The 17,930-nt window shown below is 57.4% G+C and overlaps 1 protein-coding gene across 1 annotated transcript; it reads right to left on the minus strand.

Annotated features, from left to right (window-relative positions):
* Window positions 1–280: 280 nt before the first annotated feature.
* LOC142486006 (uncharacterized) lies at window positions 281–17,603 on the minus strand. Its single transcript, XM_075584667.1, has 7 exons — window positions 16,906–17,603; window positions 16,004–16,126; window positions 15,162–15,272; window positions 11,019–11,171; window positions 8,211–8,315; window positions 958–1,049; window positions 281–377 (listed from the first exon to the last, which is right to left on the minus strand). Exons 1-7 carry the CDS (start codon window positions 17,515–17,517, stop codon window positions 281–283), a joined length of 1,293 nt encoding a protein of 430 aa, XP_075440782.1. The 5' UTR covers window positions 17,518–17,603.
* Window positions 17,604–17,930: the final 327 nt, after the last annotated feature.

The raw sequence follows: 17,930 nt of genomic DNA on the forward strand, positions 1-17,930 counted from the left end.
CCCTCCTCACACTCGCTCCTCTCAACTCTGCTACCCCGTCCTCACTCCCTCCCCTCTCCTCACACTCCCTCCCCTCCTCACACTCCCTCCCTCAACTCTGCTCCCCCTCCTCACACTCCCTCCCCTCAACTCTGCTCTCACTCCCCTCAACTCTGCTCCCCCCATTCTCACACTCCCCCACAACTCTGCTCCCCCTCCTCTCCCTCCCTCCCCTCTTCTCATTCCCACCCCTCAGCTCTGTTCAGCCATCTTTTCCTCCCTTCACTATCCCCCCCCTACTTCACACTCCCTCTGCTCCCCTCAGCTCTCTGCCCCCCTCATCTCGCTCGCTCCGGATCAGCACGGGGTCCAGCAGTTCTCTGAAGCTGCTCGTGTTCCTGTTGGGTGAAGAGGAGACGACTTGGTTAGAGTGCACTGCAGGAATTGGGTTACCCTTAGATCCAAAAATACAAAGACATCCAATGAACAGAATATAGAATGGGGTGATACTGTAAGTATTTAATGGCTGATAAGATGTGGGTCACTTATCAGATGCCCGGGTAAAGAGGTGAGCCCTAAGTCTGTTAGTATAGATTTGCATGGCGGGGCCTCACACTGTACAGGGCAGAGCGTTCCTGAGAGTAGGAGCCTCGGGGATAAGAGCTCGGGCCCCAGAGGAAGGCAGGGAACCCGTTGGGAGCTGCTTCACCTCCGGATCGAAGTGAGCGAGCGAGACTGTAAGGAACCATCAGCCCATTAAGGGATTTAAGGGTCTGGAAGCCAAACGTAAAACAGACTCACCCCCTCCCAGGCAGAGAACGGAGGGACCGTGTCGTGTGGCACGAAGGGGTCTGGTTAGTTAGGAGCCTGGCCCCAGCTTTCTGTACCCGCTGCAGGCCTGACCTGTTTATCCTAGCTGTCTAATCCTAGAGGTGTCAAGGTGTCAGGCGCTGCATTATACAGCAGCCGGACACTTGCCTGTCTCTCTTGCTCTGCATGATATAGGTGCGCTCTCGCTTCACTCGCTCCAGACGCTCTCTTACTGCCGTCTTCTGGTGCTCTGTGTCCCCCTGTGAGGAAAAGCAAGAGAAGGGCGGCCACATCAATAATACAGTAACAGGCACTGCAGGAGACGGGCTACCATCATTTTCTATCGTCCAAAGAGTTCAGTTACCAATGCAATAAGGCACTCAAGCATTTCAGAAGTGATAAGGGTCAGGCTCAGACAGTCCTGGGTTTATAAATCCCAATAGATTATTAGGGTCAGGCTCAGCCAGTCCTGGGTTTATACATCCCAATAGATTATTAGGGTCAGGCTTAGCCAGTCCTGGGTTTATAAATCCCAAAAGATTATTAGGGTCAGGCTCAGCCTCCGGCCCCAGTCACTGCGTGTGCGGCGGAGCGTGCACCAGTTTAATCAGTCCTGGGTTTATACAGTATCTCATCCCAATAGAAAACTAGGGTGGGGCTCAGCCAGTCCTGGTTGGTATCTCCCTCTCCCCCTGTAAAGCTGTGGTGGGTACATGTCAATGTGACTCCTGCGTCCTGTGTCTGCCCTTTATATCTGAGTACCGGGTCTCAGACCTACCTGCTGCAGCAGTTCGGGGGGGTGGTCGGGTCTCAGTCCTACCTGCTGCAGCACATCGGGGGGATGGCCGGGTCTGAGTCCTACCTGCTGCAGCACATCGGGGGGTGGCCGGGTCTCAGTCCTACCTGCTGCAGCACATCGGGGGGTGGCCGGGTCTCAGTCCTACCTGCTGCAGCACATCGGGGGGAGGCCGGGTCTCAGTCCTACCTGCTGCAGCACATCGGGGGGAGGCCGGGTCTCAGTCCTACCTGCTGCAGCACATCGGGGGGTGGCTGGGTCTCAGTCCTACCTGCTGCAGCACATCGGGGGGAGGCCGGGTCTCAGTCCTACCTGCTGCAGCACATCGGGGGATGGCCGGGTCTCAGTCCTACCTGCTGCAGCACATCGGGGGGGGGGGGGGGGGGTAGCTGGGTCTGAGTCCTACCTGCTGCAGCACGGTGGGGGAGGCTGGGTCTCAGTCCTACCTGCTGCAGCAGTTCGGGGGGAGGCTGGGTCTCAGTCCTACCTGCTGCAGCACATCGGGGGGAGGCCGGGTCTCAGTCCTACCTGCTGCAGCACGGCGGGGGGTGGCCGGGTCTCAGTCCTACCTGCTGCAGCACATCGGGGGGTGGCCGGGTCTCAGTCCTACCTGCTGCAGCAGTTCGGGGGGAGGCCGGGTCTCAGTCCTACCTGCTGCAGCACGGCGGGGGGTGGCTGGGTCTCAGTACTACCTGCTGCAGCACATCGGGGAGAGGCTTGGTCTCAGTCCTACCTGCTGCAGCACATCGGGGGGAGGCTGGGTCTCAGTACTACCTGCTGCAGCACATCGGGGGGAGGCCGGGTCTCAGTCCTACCTGCTGCAGCACATCGGGGAGAGGCCGGGTCTCAGTCCTACCTGCTGCAGCACATCGGGGAGAGGCCGGGTCTCAGTCCTACCTGCTGCAGCACATCGGGGGGTGGCCGGGTCTCAGTCCTACCTGCTGCAGCACATCGGGGGGAGGCCGGGTCTCAGTCCTACCTGCTGCAGCACATCGGGGAGAGGCCGGGTCTCAGTCCTACCTGCTGCAGCACATCGGGGGGTGGCCGGGTCTCAGTCCTACCTGCTGCAGCACATCAGGGAGAGGCCGGGTCTCAGTCCTACCTGCTGCAGCACATCGGGGGGTGGCCGGGTCTGAGTCCTACCTGCTGCAGCACATCGGGGGGAGGCCGGGTCTCAGTCCTACCTGCTGCAGCACATCGGGGGGAGGCCGGGTCTCAGTACTACCTGCTGCAGCACATCGGGGGGAGGCCGGGTCTCAGTCCTACCTGCTGCAGCACATCGGGGAGAGGCCGGGTCTCAGTCCTACCTGCTGCAGCACATCGGGGGGTGGCGGGGTCTCAGTACTACCTGCTGCAGCACATCGGGGGGAGGCCGGGTCTCAGTCCTACCTGCTGCAGCACATCGGGGAGAGGCCGGGTCTCAGTCCTACCTGCTGCAGCACATCGGGGGGAGGCCGGGTCTCAGTCCTACCTGCTGCAGCACATCGGGGGGTGGCCGGGTCTCAGTCCTACCTGCTGCAGCAGTTCGGGGGGAGGCCGGGTCTCAGTCCTACCTGCTGCAGCACATCGGGGGGTGGCCGGGTCTCAGTCCTACCTGCTGTAGCACATCGGGGGGTGGCCGGGTCTCAGTCCTACCTGCTGCAGCACGGCGGGGGGTGGCGGGGTCTCAGTCCTACCTGCTGCAGCACATCGGGGGGAGGCCGGGTCTCAGTCCTACCTGCTGCAGCACGGCGGGGGGTGGCCGGGTCTCAGTCCTACCTGCTGCAGCAGTTCGGGGGGTGGCCGGGTCTCAGTCCTACCTGCTGCAGCACATCGGGGGGGGGGGCTGGGTCTCAGTCCTACCTGCTGCAGCACATCGGGGAGAGGCCGGGTCTCAGTACTACCTGCTGCAGCACATCGGGGGGAGGCCGGGTCTCAGTACTACCTGCAGCACATCGGGGGGTGGCTGGGTCTCAGTCCTACCTGCAGCACATCGGGGGGAGGCTGGGTCTCAGTCCTACCTGCTGCAGCACGTCGGGTGGAGGCCGGGTCTCAGTACTACCTGCTGCAGCACGGCGGGGGATGGCCGGGTCTCAGTCCTACCTGCTGCAGCACATCGGGGGGAGGCCGGGTCTCAGTACTACCTGCTGCAGCACATCGGGGGGTGGCTGGGTCTCAGTCCTACCTGCTGCAGCACATCGGGGGGAGGCCGGGTCTCAGTACTACCTGCTGCAGCACGGCGGGGGATGGCCGGGTCTCAGTCCTACCTGCTGCAGCACATCGGGGGGAGGCCGGGTCTCAGTACTACCTGCTGCAGCACATCGGGGGGTGGCTGGGTCTCAGTCCTACCTGCTGCAGCACGTCGGGGGGTGGCCGGGTCTCAGTCCTACCTGCTGCAGCACATCGGGGAGAGGCCGGGTCTCAGTACTACCTGCTGCAGCACATCGGGGGGAGGCCGGGTCTCAGTACTACCTGCTGCAGCACATCGGGGGGTGGCCGGGTCTCAGTCCTACCTGCTGCAGCACATCGGGGGGTGGCCGGGTCTGAGTCCTACCTGCTGCAGCACATCGGGGGGTGGCCGGGTCTCAGTCCTACCTGCTGCAGCACATCGGGGGGTGGCCGGGTCTCAGTCCTACCTGCTGCAGCACATCGGGGGGAGGCCGGGTCTCAGTCCTACCTGCTGCAGCACATCGGGGGGTCTCAGTCCTACCTGCTGCAGCACATCGGGGGGTCGCAGGGTCTCAGTCCTACCTGCTGCAGCACGGCGGGGGATGGCCGGGTCTCAGTCCTACCTGCTGCAGCACATCGGGGGGTGGCCGGGTCTGAGTCCTACCTGCTGCAGCACATCGGGGGGTGGCCGGGTCTGAGTCCTACCTGCTGCAGCACATCGGGGGGTGGCCGGGTCTGAGTCCTACCTGCTGCAGCACATCGGGGGGTGGCCGGGTCTCAGTCCTACCTGCTGCAGCACATCGGGGGGAGGCCGGGTCTCAGTCCTACCTGCTGCAGCACATCGGGGGGTCTCAGTCCTACCTGCTGCAGCACATCGGGGGGTCGCAGGGTCTCAGTCCTACCTGCTGCAGCACATCGGGGGGTGGCTGGGTCTCAGTCCTACCTGCTGCAGCACATCGGGGGGTGGCTGGGTCTCAGTCCTACCTGCTGCAGCACATCGGGGGGTGGCTGGGTCTCAGTCCTACCTGCTGCAGCAGTTCGGGGGGAGGCCGGGTCTCAGTCCTACCTGCTGCAGCAGTTCGGGTGGAGGCCGGGTCTCAGTCCTACCTGCTGCAGCACGTCGGGTGGAGGCCGGGTCTCAGTCCTACCTGCTGCAGCACATCGGGGGGAGGCTGGGTCTCAGTACTACCTGCTGCAGCACATCGGGGGGTGGCTGGGTCTCAGTCCTACCTGCTGCAGCACGTCGGGGGGTGGCCGGGTCTCAGTCCTACCTGCTGCAGCACATCGGGGGGTGGCCGGGTCTGAGTCCTACCTGCTGCAGCACATCGGGGCATGGCCGGGTCTCAGTCCTACCTGCTGCAGCACGGCGGGGGATGGCCGGGTCTCAGTCCTACCTGCTGCAGCACATCGGGGGGTGGCCGGGTCTGAGTCCTACCTGCTGCAGCACATCGGGGGGTGGCCGGGTCTGAGTCCTACCTGCTGCAGCACATCGGGGGGTCTCAGTCCTACCTGCTGCAGCACATCGGGGGGTCGCAGGGTCTCAGTCCTACCTGCTGCAGCACATCGGGGGGTGGCCGGGTCTCAGTACTACCTGCTGCAGCACATCGGGGGGTGGCTGGGTCTCAGTCCTACCTGCTGCAGCACATCGGGGGGTGGCTGGGTCTCAGTCCTACCTGCTGCAGCACATCGGGGGGTGGCTGGGTCTCAGTCCTACCTGCTGCAGCACATCGGGGGGTCTCAGTCCTACCTGCTGCAGCACTTCGGGGGGTCTCAGTCCTACCTGCTGCAGCACATCGGGGGGTCTCAGTCCTACCTGCTGCAGCACATCGGGGGGTTGCAGTGTCTCAGTCCTACCTGCTGCAGCACATCGGGGGATGGCCGGGTCTCAGTCCTACCTGCTGCAGCACATCGGGGGTGGCTGGGTCTCAGTCCTACCTGCTGCAGCACATCGGGGGGTGGCTGGGTCTCAGTCCTACCTGCTGCAGCACGGCGGGGGGTGGTGGGGTCTCAGTCCTACCTGCTGCAGCACATCGGGGGGAGGCTGGGTCTCAGTCCTACCTGCTGCAGCACATCGGGGGGTGGCCGGGTCTCAGTCCTACCTGCTGCAGCACATCGGGGGGAGGCCGGGTCTCAGTCCTACCTGCTGCAGCACATCGGGGGATGGCCGGGTCTCAGTCCTACCTGCTGCAGCACGGCGGGGGGTGGCGGGGTCTCAGTCCTACCTGCTGCAGCACGGCGGGGGGTGGCCGGGTCTCAGTCCTACCTGCTGCAGCACATCGGGGGGTGGCCGGGTCTCAGTCCTACCTGCTGCAGCACATCGGGGGATGGCCGGGTCTCAGTCCTACCTGCTGCAGCACATCGGGGGATGGCCGGGTCTCAGTCCTACCTGCTGCAGCACGGCGGGGGGTGGCGGGGTCTCAGTCCTACCTGCTGCAGCACGGCGGGGGGTGGCCGGGTCTCAGTCCTACCTGCTGCAGCACATCGGGGGGTGGCCGGGTCTCAGTCCTACCTGCTGCAGCAGTTTGGGGGGTGGCTGGGTCTCAGTCCTACCTGCGGCAGCACTTTGCGGGGTGGCTGGGTCTCAGTCCTACCTGCGGCAGCACTTTGCGGGGTGGCTGGGTCTCAGTCCTACCTGCTGCAGCACGGCGGGGGGTGGCCGGGTCTCAGTCCTACCTGCGGCAGCACATCGGGGGGTTGCCGGGTCTGAGTCCTACCTGCTGCAGCACATCGGGGGGTGGCCGGGTCTCAGTCCTACCTGCTGCAGCACGGCGGGGGATGGCCGGGTCTCAGTCCTACCTGCGGCAGCACATCGGGGGGTGGCTGGGTCTGAGTCCTACCTGCTGCAGCACATCGGGGGGTGGCCGGGTCTCAGTCCTACCTGCTGCAGCACATCGGGGGGTGGCTGGGTCTCAGTCCTACCTGCTGCAGCACATCGGGGGGTGGCGGGGTCTCAGTCCTACCTGCTGCAGCACATCGGGGGGTGGCGGGGTCTCAGTCCTACCTGCTGCAGCACATCGGGGGGTGGCGGGGTCTCAGTCCTACCTGCTGCAGCACATCGGGGGGTGGCCGGGTCTCAGTCCTACCTGCTGCAGCACATCGGGGGATGGCCGGGTCTCAGTCCTACCTGCTGCAGCACGGCGGGGGGTGGCGGGGTCTCAGTCCTACCTGCTGCAGCACGGCGGGGGGTGGCCGGGTCTCAGTCCTACCTGCTGCAGCACATCGGGGGGTGGCCGGGTCTCAGTCCTACCTGCTGCAGCACATCGGGGGATGGCCGGGTCTCAGTCCTACCTGCTGCAGCACATCGGGGGATGGCCGGGTCTCAGTCCTACCTGCTGCAGCACGGCGGGGGGTGGCGGGGTCTCAGTCCTACCTGCTGCAGCACGGCGGGGGGTGGCCGGGTCTCAGTCCTACCTGCTGCAGCACATCGGGGGGTGGCCGGGTCTCAGTCCTACCTGCTGCAGCAGTTTGGGGGGTGGCTGGGTCTCAGTCCTACCTGCGGCAGCACTTTGCGGGGTGGCTGGGTCTCAGTCCTACCTGCGGCAGCACTTTGCGGGGTGGCTGGGTCTCAGTCCTACCTGCTGCAGCACGGCGGGGGGTGGCCGGGTCTCAGTCCTACCTGCGGCAGCACATCGGGGGGTTGCCGGGTCTGAGTCCTACCTGCTGCAGCACATCGGGGGGTGGCCGGGTCTCAGTCCTACCTGCTGCAGCACGGCGGGGGATGGCCGGGTCTCAGTCCTACCTGCGGCAGCACATCGGGGGGTGGCTGGGTCTGAGTCCTACCTGCTGCAGCACATCGGGGGGTGGCCGGGTCTCAGTCCTACCTGCTGCAGCACATCGGGGGGTGGCTGGGTCTCAGTCCTACCTGCTGCAGCACATCGGGGGGTGGCGGGGTCTCAGTCCTACCTGCTGCAGCACATCGGGGGGTGGCGGGGTCTCAGTCCTACCTGCTGCAGCACATCGGGGGGTGGCGGGGTCTCAGTCCTACCTGCTGCAGCACATCGGGGGGTGGCCGGGTCTCAGTCCTACCTGCTGCAGCACATCGGGGGGAGGCCGGGTCTCAGTCCTACCTGCTGCAGCACATCGGGGGGTGGCTGGGTCTCAGTCCTACCTGCTGCAGCACATCGGGGGGAGGCCGGGTCTCAGTCCTACCTGCTGCAGCACATCGGGGGGAGGCCGGGTCTCAGTCCTACCTGCTGCAGCACATCGGGGGGTGGCCGGGTCTCAGTCCTACCTGCTGCAGCACGGCGGGGGGTGGAGGGGTCTCAGTCCTACCTGCTGCAGCACATCGGGGGATGGCCGGGTCTCAGTCCTACCTGCTGCAGCACGGCGGGGGGTGGCGGGGTCTCAGTCCTACCTGCTGCAGCACGGCGGGGGATGGCTGGGTCTCAGTCCTACCTGCTGCAGCACATCGGGGGGAGGCCGGGTCTCAGTCCTACCTGCGGCAGCAGTTTGGGGGGTGGCTGGGTCTCACTCCTACCTGCGGCAGCACTTCGGGGGGTGGCTGGGGGGAGCCTCTCTGAGTGGCCCCTAGAAGATCCTCCTCTGATTTTTGGTTGCGGGCAATAGAGAGTCTCTCCTGGAACTGCAGAGTGAGGAAAATGTGGGTTAATTACGCGAAGTTCCTCTGACTGCGCGATGACAGTGACAGACAGACGAGACCGTGGACACATGTCCCTCCCCCGGAGCGGGTGCAGACTCGCACTGGCCTGCTGGAGAGTGGGGAAAGCCCTTAGTGGCCTCAGCATTAGGTGGCGCTCAAGGACCAGACTGACCAAGTCTCCCGGAATGTTGGGTAGAGTCAAGACTGGTCGGATCTTCCATGTCAGGCTGCGGGGAGTCAGGCCGATGGGCACTATCGGGGTATATATGTATGGATAAGATCATGTAATAGTGTATGTTCCTGATATGCACCAGTGTCTGCATGTGTACAGTATGTCTGCATGTGTACAGTATGTCTGCATGTGTACAGTATGTCTGCACGTGTACAGTATGTCTGCACATGTACAGTATGTCTGCACGTGTACAATATGTATGCATGTGTACAGTATGTCTGCATGAGTACAGTATGTCTGCACGTGTACAATATGTATGCATGTGTGCAGTATGTCTGCAAGAGTACAGTATGTCTGCATGAGTACAGTATGTATGCATGTGTACAGTATGTCTGCATGTGTACAGTATGTCTGCATGTGTACAGTATGTCTGCACGTGTACAATATGTATGCATGTGTACAGTATGTCTGCATGAGTACAGTATGTCTGCATGAGTACAGTATGTATGCATGTGTACAGTATGTCTGCACGTGTACAGTATGTCTGCACATGTACAGTATGTCTGCACGTGTACAGTATGTCTGCACGTGTACAGTATGTCTGCACGAGTACAGTATGTGTGCACGTGTACAGTATGTCTGCACGAGTACAGTATGTCTGCACGAGTACAGTATGTCTGCACGTGTACAGTATGTCTGCACGTGTACAGTATGTCTGCACGAGTACAGTATGTCTGCACGTGTACAGTATGTCTGCACGTGTACAGTATGTCTGCACGAGTACAGTATGTCTGCACGTGTACAGTATGTCTGCACGTGTACAGTATGTCTGCACGTGTACAGTATGTCTGCACGTGTACAGTATGTCTGCACGTGTACAATATGTCTGCACGTGTACAATATGTCTGCACGTGTACAATATGTCTGCACGTGTACAATATGTCTGCACGTGTACAATATGTCTGCACGTGTACAATATGTCTGCACGTGTACAATATGTCTGCACGTGTACAATATGTCTGCACTTGTACAGTATGCATGTGTACAGTATGCATGTGTACAGTATGTCTGCACGAGTACAGTATGTCTGCACGAGTACAGTATGTCTGCACGAGTACAGTATGTCTGCACGAGTACAGTATGTCTGCACGAGTACAGTATGTCTGCACGAGTACTGTATGTCTGCACGAGTACAGTATGTCTGCACGTGTACAGTATGTCTGCATGTGTACAGTATGTATGCATGAGTACAATATGTCTGCACGTGTACAATATGTCTGCACGTGTACAATATGTCTGCACGTGTACAGTATGCATGTGTACAGTATGCATGTGTACAGTATGTCTGCACGAGTACAGTATGTCTGCACGAGTACAGTATGTCTGCACGAGTACAGTATGTCTGCACGAGTACAGTATGTCTGCACGAGTACTGTATGTCTGCACGAGTACAGTATGTCTGCACGTGTACAGTATGTCTGCACGAGTACAGTATGTCTGCATGAGTACAGTATGTCTGCACGTGTACAGTATGTCTGCATGAGTACAGTATGTATGCATGAGTACAAACCCTATCGTAACTTAGTCAGTTATGGCCCTATAGCCAAAACCTACAATCTGTTTCCCCCTGTGAGCCTTTGATGCACCTGCCCGACAATGTTAGGGTGACAGTGACCGAAGCAGAAGGGACATATCGTGATTGGGGTCTGTCCATTCCACAGTAGGGAAACACAGTGACACTGACAGAAGGAACATATAACTATGGTGTCTGTCCCTCCCACCACAGGGTGACAGTGTCACTGACAGAAGGAACATATAACTACAGTATGGTGTCTGTCCCTCCCACCACAGGGTGACACAGTGGCACTGACAGATGGAACATATAACTATGGTGACTGTCCCTCCCACCACAGGGTGACACAGTGTCACTTACAGAAGGAACATATAACTATGGTGTCTGTCCCTCCCACCACAGGGTGACACAGTGGCACTGACAGATGGAACATATAACTATGGTGACTGTCCCTCCCACCACAGGGTGACACAGTGGCACTGACAGATGGAACATATAACTATGGTGTCTGTCCCTCCCACCACAGGGTGACACAGTGGCACTGACAGATGGAACATATAACTATGGTGACTGTCCCTCCCACCACAGGGTGACACAGTGTCACTTACAGAAGGAACATATAACTATGGTGTCTGTCCCTCCCACCACAGGGTGACACAGTGGCACTGACAGATGGAACATATAACTATGGTGTCTGTCCCTCCAATCACAGAGTGACACCGACAGTAGGGACCTTTGGACCATTCACTGGGTGACACAGTGGCACTGACAGATGGAACATATAACTATGGTGACTGTCCCTCCCACCACAGGGTGACACAGTGACACTGACAGAAGGAACATATAACTATGGTGTCTGTCCCTCCAATCACAGAGTGACACCGACAGTAGGGATCTTTGGACCATTCACTGGGTGACACAATGACACGGTCTCACTCACTCTCAGCATCTGCCTCCTGCGGTCGGTTGCTCCCTTTAGCTCTCCCTCCCTCTGCAGGTCTGTCAGCCTCTGTATCGCCTCCTGCTGCTCCCGCGCAGACAGACGGATAAACACCTTCTCCCGCTGAAGCGGAGCATGCCCGGGGCGCGGGACCTGAGGGGCAGAGAGAGGGAGAGGTGGCACTGCCTGCTGCTGGTATCTGTCACTTGGCACACGGGTGGGGCTATTCAAACAATTTAATCCTAAGCAAAAATATATATTTATATGTACAGTGCATGACACTAAATAATAATAATAATAATCAGTTTGAAATAAAGAAATTTGACACAAAAGTGTATATCTCCCTCCCCCCCCAGTCACACATCTCTCCCTCCCCTCCCAGTCACACATCTCTCCCTCTCTCCCAGTCACACATCTCTCCCTCTCTCCCAGTCACACATCTCTCCCCTCTCTCCCAGTCACACATCTGTCCTTCTCTCCCAGTCACACATCTCTCCCTCTCTCCCAGTCAGGCTTCGCTCCCTCTCTCCCAGTCACACATCTCTCCCCTCTCTCCCAGTCACACATCTGTCCTTCTCTCCCAGTCACACATCTCTCCCTCTCTCCCAGTCAGGCTTCGCTCCCTCTCTCCCAGTCACACATCTCTCCCTCTCTCCCAGTCAGGCATCACTCCCTCTCTTCCAGTCAGGTATCACTCTCTCTCATCTCTCGCATCTGTGCACAAGGCAGGAGTCCCCATTATCACCGTTATTGTTGAATATTGTCTTAGAACCCTGGGCCATACATCTTAGAACAGGATTACCAGGTCTATTTATTGTGGGGGGGAAAACATATTAAATTGGCATCATACTGTATGCAGAGGAAAACCAGCTGAAAATATTCCCTTGGTCATGGGAGAAATAACTCCCTTCCTGTCATGTTCCGGTAACAAAAGCAACCTTCCCAAATCAGAGTTAATGTGGCTGATCAGGAGAGAAAGATGCCCTAAGCATGGAAAGTTACCTTCAAAAATAGCAAATATTTGTATAAAGTACTTAGGAATCAATATCCCAAACAACTTAAGACTTTATGGGTTAAACTATAAAAACACTTTTCTAATTGAAGGTTACAGAGGAGCTGAGATATCCATCATCATCATCTCTTAATTTGTCGCGGATCCGTAGAATGGCTCTTTACAAAATGATCTAATTTCCTACACTCATATAGTGACATCTCCCAGGCGCTGCCCCTTGCTTATCACAGAATCGGATTTGAAATGAATGGAGAGGGTTTTTACTAACATTATTTGGAAAAACAAAAAACACTGTGACCATCCTGCCTCTCTCCAGCCCTGACCCTGGAACTGTGACCATCCTGCCTCTCTCCAGCCCTGACCCTGGAACTGTGACCATCCTGCCTCTCTCCAGCCCTGACCCTGGAACTGTGACCATCCTGCCACTCTCCAGCCCTGACCCTGGAACTGTGACCATCCTGCCTCTCTCCAGCCCTGACCTTGGAACTGTGACCGTGACCAGCCTGCCTCTCTCCAGCCCTGACCCAGGAACTGTGACCGTGACCAGCCTGCCTCTCTCCAGCCCTGCCCCCATAACTGTGACCGTGACCATCCTGCCTCTCTCCTGCCCTGCCCCCATAACTGTGACCGTGACCATCCTGCCTCTCTCCTGCCCTGACCGCTGAACTGTGATCGTGACCAGCCTGCCTCGCTCCAGCCCTGACCCTGGAACTGTGACCATCCTGCCTCTCTCCAGCCCTGACCCCGAAACTGTGACCATCCTGCCACTCTCCTGCCCTGACCCCGAAACTGTGACCATCCTGCCACTCTCCTGCCCTGACCCCGAAACTGTGACCATCCTGCCTCTCTCCAGCCCTGACCCTGGAACTGTGACCATCCTGCCTCTCTCCAGCCCTGACCCTGGAACTGTGACCATCCTGCCTCTCTCCAGCCCTGACCCTGGAACTGTGACCATCCTTCCTCTCTCCAGCCCTGACCCTGGAACTGTGACCATCCTGCCTCTCTCCAGCCCTGACCCTGGAACTGTGACCATCCTGCCTCTCTCCTGCCCTGACCCTGGAACTGTGACCATCCTGCCTCTCTCCTGCCCTGACCCTGGAACTGTGACCATCCTGCCTCTCTCCAGCCCTGACCCTGGAACTGTGACCATCCTGCCTCTCTCCTGCCCTGACCCCATAACTGTGACCGTGACCATCCTGCCTCTCTCCTGCCCTGCCCCCATAACTGTGACCATGACCATCCTGCCTCTCTCCTGCCCTGACCGCTGAACTGTGACCGTGACCAGCCTGCCTCGCTCCTGCCCTGACCCTATAACTGTGACCTTGACCATCCTGCCTCTCTCCTGCCCTGACCCTAGAACTATGACCGTGACCATCCTGCCTCTCTCCAGCCCTGACCCTGGAACTGTGACCATCCTGCCACTCTCCTGCCCTGCCCCCGGAACTGTGACTGTGACCATCCTGCCTCTCTCCTGCCCTGACCCCAAAACTGTGACCGTGACCATCCTGCCTCTCTCCTGCCCAGACCCCTGAACTGTGACCGTGACCAGCCTGCCTCTCTCCTGCCCTGACCCCGGAACTGTGACTGTGACCATCCTGCCTCTCCTGCCCTGACCGCTGAACTGTGACCGTGACCAGCCTGCCTCTCCTTCCCTGACCACTGATCTGTGACCGTGACCAGCCTGCCTCGCTCCTGCCCTGACCCCTGAACTGTGACCGTGACCAGCCTGCCTCTCTCTAGCCCTGACCTGTGACCGTGACCAGCCTGCTTCTCTCCTGCCCTGACCCCGGAACTGTGACCTCGACCATCCTGCCTCTCTCCAGCCCTGACCCCAGAACTGTGACCTCAACCATTCTCCCTCTCTCCTGCCCTGACCCCGGAATGGACACCACTGTTACACTGCTTCAGGATTTGAATCCCATGTATGGGTCAGTCTCTATTCTCCATCTCTTCCTGGCGGGTCTGTCTCCTGGACAGTACAAAGCAACATACGAGATCGCAGCACTTATGAACACACAAGACTTCTAGCTGCTTTGTGAGCTCATGGGTTTTTCCTGTTATTCCCAATAAGAACGTTTTAACAATCAAGATTACAGACTGTATGAAAAGAGAGAGAGAGCGTCTCCACACTGCACCATCTATCGCAGGGCTGTCAAATACGCAACTCAGGCCGGCCCACAAGGTGTCGCCATGCGGCCCGCGCCCCGCTCGGCAGAGACAGGCCACGATCTCGGACGCGTTTCATGCCAAGGCGCTTTGTCACACAGACTGTTAGAATATATGTGTGTTTGGCCTACGGACAGCATTGGATCAGCAGGATCGGGTGATTGGTGCAGCTCAGGGGACAGTGACGGTTTAACACTCCCAGACCCAAACTGCATCGGGGGCCACATCAGCCCTGTACAGACATGATGGAGAGTTAACCCCCTCCCTGCCAGAGACCCCCTGCAGATATGAAGGGAATAACACACTGTATGACTGCAGATGGGGAGGGTTTACTTCCTGGGGCATTGAGTTTTTAGCAGCCGATGGCGCAGGGAAGCCCCTGTCTTGCAGCTGAGAGCTGCTTTATGCGGTGTCCGCCCTTATAAATCCTTTCTATCAAGTCTTACAAATGTGCGCCATCTCCTGTCCGTGCAAAGTGAGTACTCTCCAAAGCAAAGCGCTTTACGGTTAAACTTCATTCACAGCTTGCATGCAGCCACCTCTGGGGTGGGATCATGGAATATGTGTTGTGTTTATTGTGAAGATGGGCATGTCCGTGGGTTCGAAATCCGATCGCTGTGAATTTGGCGTTCTTTCGGGTGTCAAACTCCGGGTCCAATCGCGGTTCACCGAGCTTTTGTTTATTTGAATTAACTGGGCATCATTTTGGCTTCACGAGCAGAAAACGTTCAATCCTACGCACAAAAGTTTGAATTTCCCAAATATAAAAAATGTTCACATTATTTTGTGTTATCTCCATTTTTTTTTTACAAAACCGAAACCAATCGCGGCAAAAACGAAAACACGGACATTTAAAAAAAAAAAACCTAAAAACCCCGTTAAAGTTCCCCCTTTATTCCTCTCGCAGAGTGTTATGCTTTTAACTCTTGGCTGCTAAGGATTTAAATGAATGATAATATTCTTACCTGGACAATCCTCCCGCAATGACGTGTGTCTGCATCATCCCACGGCACCGCGGCCCCAAACTCCACGTGTGCGTCCTCACACGGCTGCCGCAGTGGGCGGGACAGATGCGCCTGGGAAAGCAGAGGCTCATCACCACACGGATATTTATTCTGCAGGCGCTTTGCCGCGGGGAGACTTTGATATATAGATCCCCTTGACTTTACGGGGCACAGAATAAAAATGCCCATTTAGGGCTCTCTTTATCGAAGTCTTCCTGCTCCATCGCTGGGGCAAGACCCGGCCAGACAATGACACCAGATTATATTAAAGGTAAAACAAATACCACTGCTGCCAATGGGGTTCCTTTTCTGTCTTTCATTCCTGGGATCGCTCGTCTCAATGCAATTTATCATAATGAGGGGTTCTCCGGTGTTTAGTTACACTGTCCACTGAAGTGGGAGGCCCCTGTTTGACCTCTGAATCCATTACATCAGCAGAACTCTAAGACATGGTCTAGATCTGACCGAGATACTAACCAGACACGGTGTCCTGGACAGAAGAGAATGCCCTACTCATACAAGTCACTTCCTCTCCCTGTGTCTCAGGCATTACAAATAGAGTGTAAGCTCTGCGTTGCAGTGTAACAATTCATGGTTATCATTGTAATATGAAAGGCTCAGTGTTATGCATATTGAAGACAGTGAATGGGGTAAGGTAGGAGAAAAAAGAAGGAGCACACAAAATATGGTGGTATCAAAAGATTACCAAATGTATTAATGCATCAGAGCGTTATGTAGTAACGTTTCAGGACACAAAGTCCCTTCCTCAGACCAAACACCTCCAGTGAATGGGGTATACACACCTCGTTCCTCACCAGAACTCCGTCTGCTGGTGGGAAGAAGTTCTCTGCCAATGGCGCCCCAGCTGGAGCCCCAGCCGCTCTCTCACAGGCTGCCTGCCGGATCTTGTGCCAGGAGCTCCGCCCCTTGGGGAAACCAAGGTGATGCCAAGTGTGAGGGGCCGGTAAGAACTTGGGGATAGTCAACCAGTCAGAGCACCAGGATGGTGGGGATAGCCAGATGGATGGAAGGATGGACAGACAGTAGGATGGATACATGTGATTGGTCCGTGATTAAATAGCGGTGTGATGGCCATCCAGCTGTTGGGTCTATTTATCAACTTAGGCTGAGATTATACTAAGCGCGACGGTGCTGGCGCGCGCGCGACAAACACAAATGGCTAATCCTTATGCGGCCGCCTCTTGTGCGTGCGCACGACGGAGCGCGATGGCGGGACCGTGTTTTGAAAAGAAATAAAAACTGTCTTTTCAAGCACGGTCGCGTGACATCAGCATCACGTGAGCGGTTCAGCCAATGAGGACGAACCAGTTTCGTGACGCGTCTGCCACGCCCCCCCCAATCTCCTGCAGCCACGATCACAAATCACTCGGGCAAGAGGCGTCCGCCATACGATGAGCGCACGTGGAGTCACGGACTATAATCGTGGCCTTAGGATGCCTGTGCCCCAAATATACCCCACCACACCCTCCAGAGGCCAATGACTTATTCTGGTGACATGGGCGGGATCTGGTCCTTTAGGTGCAATCCCACCTAGCTAATAAAAGAGTGTGGTAAACAGTGTCATGGTGGCATTGTCTTCCCTGATGGAAACATTTAGCTGCGGACGTTTCTTTGGATATTCACCAAGCTTTTCTCTTAATGGGGGAGGGGGATGGGTGCCTTATTTGTATCCTGTTTCCTGTACCTGTGGGGGGGTTGAGGATTCCTGACGTCCCTCTGCCACCTTCTCACTGGACACCTCAGGGTCACACGCCGGGGGCACGTCCAACGGCTCCACGGGGACAAACTGACTATGCAGTCCTTGTGCCTCTCTGCGGATCTGTTCCATACCTGCCTCCCCCTCACCTCGCTTCACTCTCCCCTCCTTCCTGCCCCCTGTCTCTGTATCCTCCCGGCTGTCTGCACCTGTTAATGAGGGCTCCTCACTCTCTGTCAGATTGGTGTAATGCCTCAGGGCTTTCTCTGGACTCTCACCCAACTCCCTCCCTTCTCCCCTCGCTCCCCAACTCATCTCTCTTTCCTCCTCACTCTCTTTCCTTCCTCTCTTTTTATTTCTCCTCCCTTGCCCCCGCTCGGCACACTTTCTCTCCTCTGCACCTTCGCTCTGCTTCCCCGTCCTCTCATCTTTATTTCCCACCTTCATCTCATCTGTTACTTCCTCATCTTCCTCTGTACCCTTCTCCCCTTTATTTCCATCTCTTATCATATCATCTCTCCATCTCTCCGTCTCCATATTCCCTCCTCCTTCTGTCCATCCTGTACCTCCATCTTTCTCGCCCTGTCCTGGGCCAGACATGATTTCACGTGCCCCACACAAGTTATTCTTAGAAGATATCTAAAGGGGAAACAGAAAACACCAGTAAATATAAATATATAAAACAGCGCCAGCCTCCTCCTCACACACTACTAACCCCTCTATACATAGCACTGATATACCACACACAGTGGCAGTGCCAGCCTCCTCCTCACACACTGCTAACCCCTCTATACATAGCACTGATATACCACACACAGTGGCAGTGCCAGCCTCCTCCTCATCACACTGCTAACCCCTCTATACATAGCACTGATATACCACACACAGTGGCAGTGCCAGCCTCCTCCTTACACACTGCTAACCCCTCTATACATAGCACTGATATACCACACACAGTGGCAGCGCCAGCCTCCTCCTCACACACTGCTAACCCCTCTATACATAGCACTGAT

This window comes from Ascaphus truei, unplaced genomic scaffold, assembly GCF_040206685.1.
Source record: "Ascaphus truei isolate aAscTru1 unplaced genomic scaffold, aAscTru1.hap1 HAP1_SCAFFOLD_704, whole genome shotgun sequence".
Lineage (NCBI taxonomy): Eukaryota > Metazoa > Chordata > Amphibia > Anura > Ascaphidae > Ascaphus > Ascaphus truei.

Bases quoted from the DNA above. Each gene is read 5' to 3' on its own strand.
- LOC142486006 (XM_075584667.1), bottom strand. From the start codon at position 17,517: ATGTCTGGCCCAGGACAGGGCGAGAAAGATGGAGGTACAGGATGGACA. The intron at 16,127-16,905 runs GTACAGGAAACA...GGTTTCCCCAAG, and splicing joins AATCCTCAACCCCCCCACAG to GGGCGGAGCTCCTGGCACAA. The intron at 15,273-16,003 runs GTGTGTATACCC...CTGCTTTCCCAG, and splicing joins GAGTTCTGGTGAGGAACGAG to GCGCATCTGTCCCGCCCACT.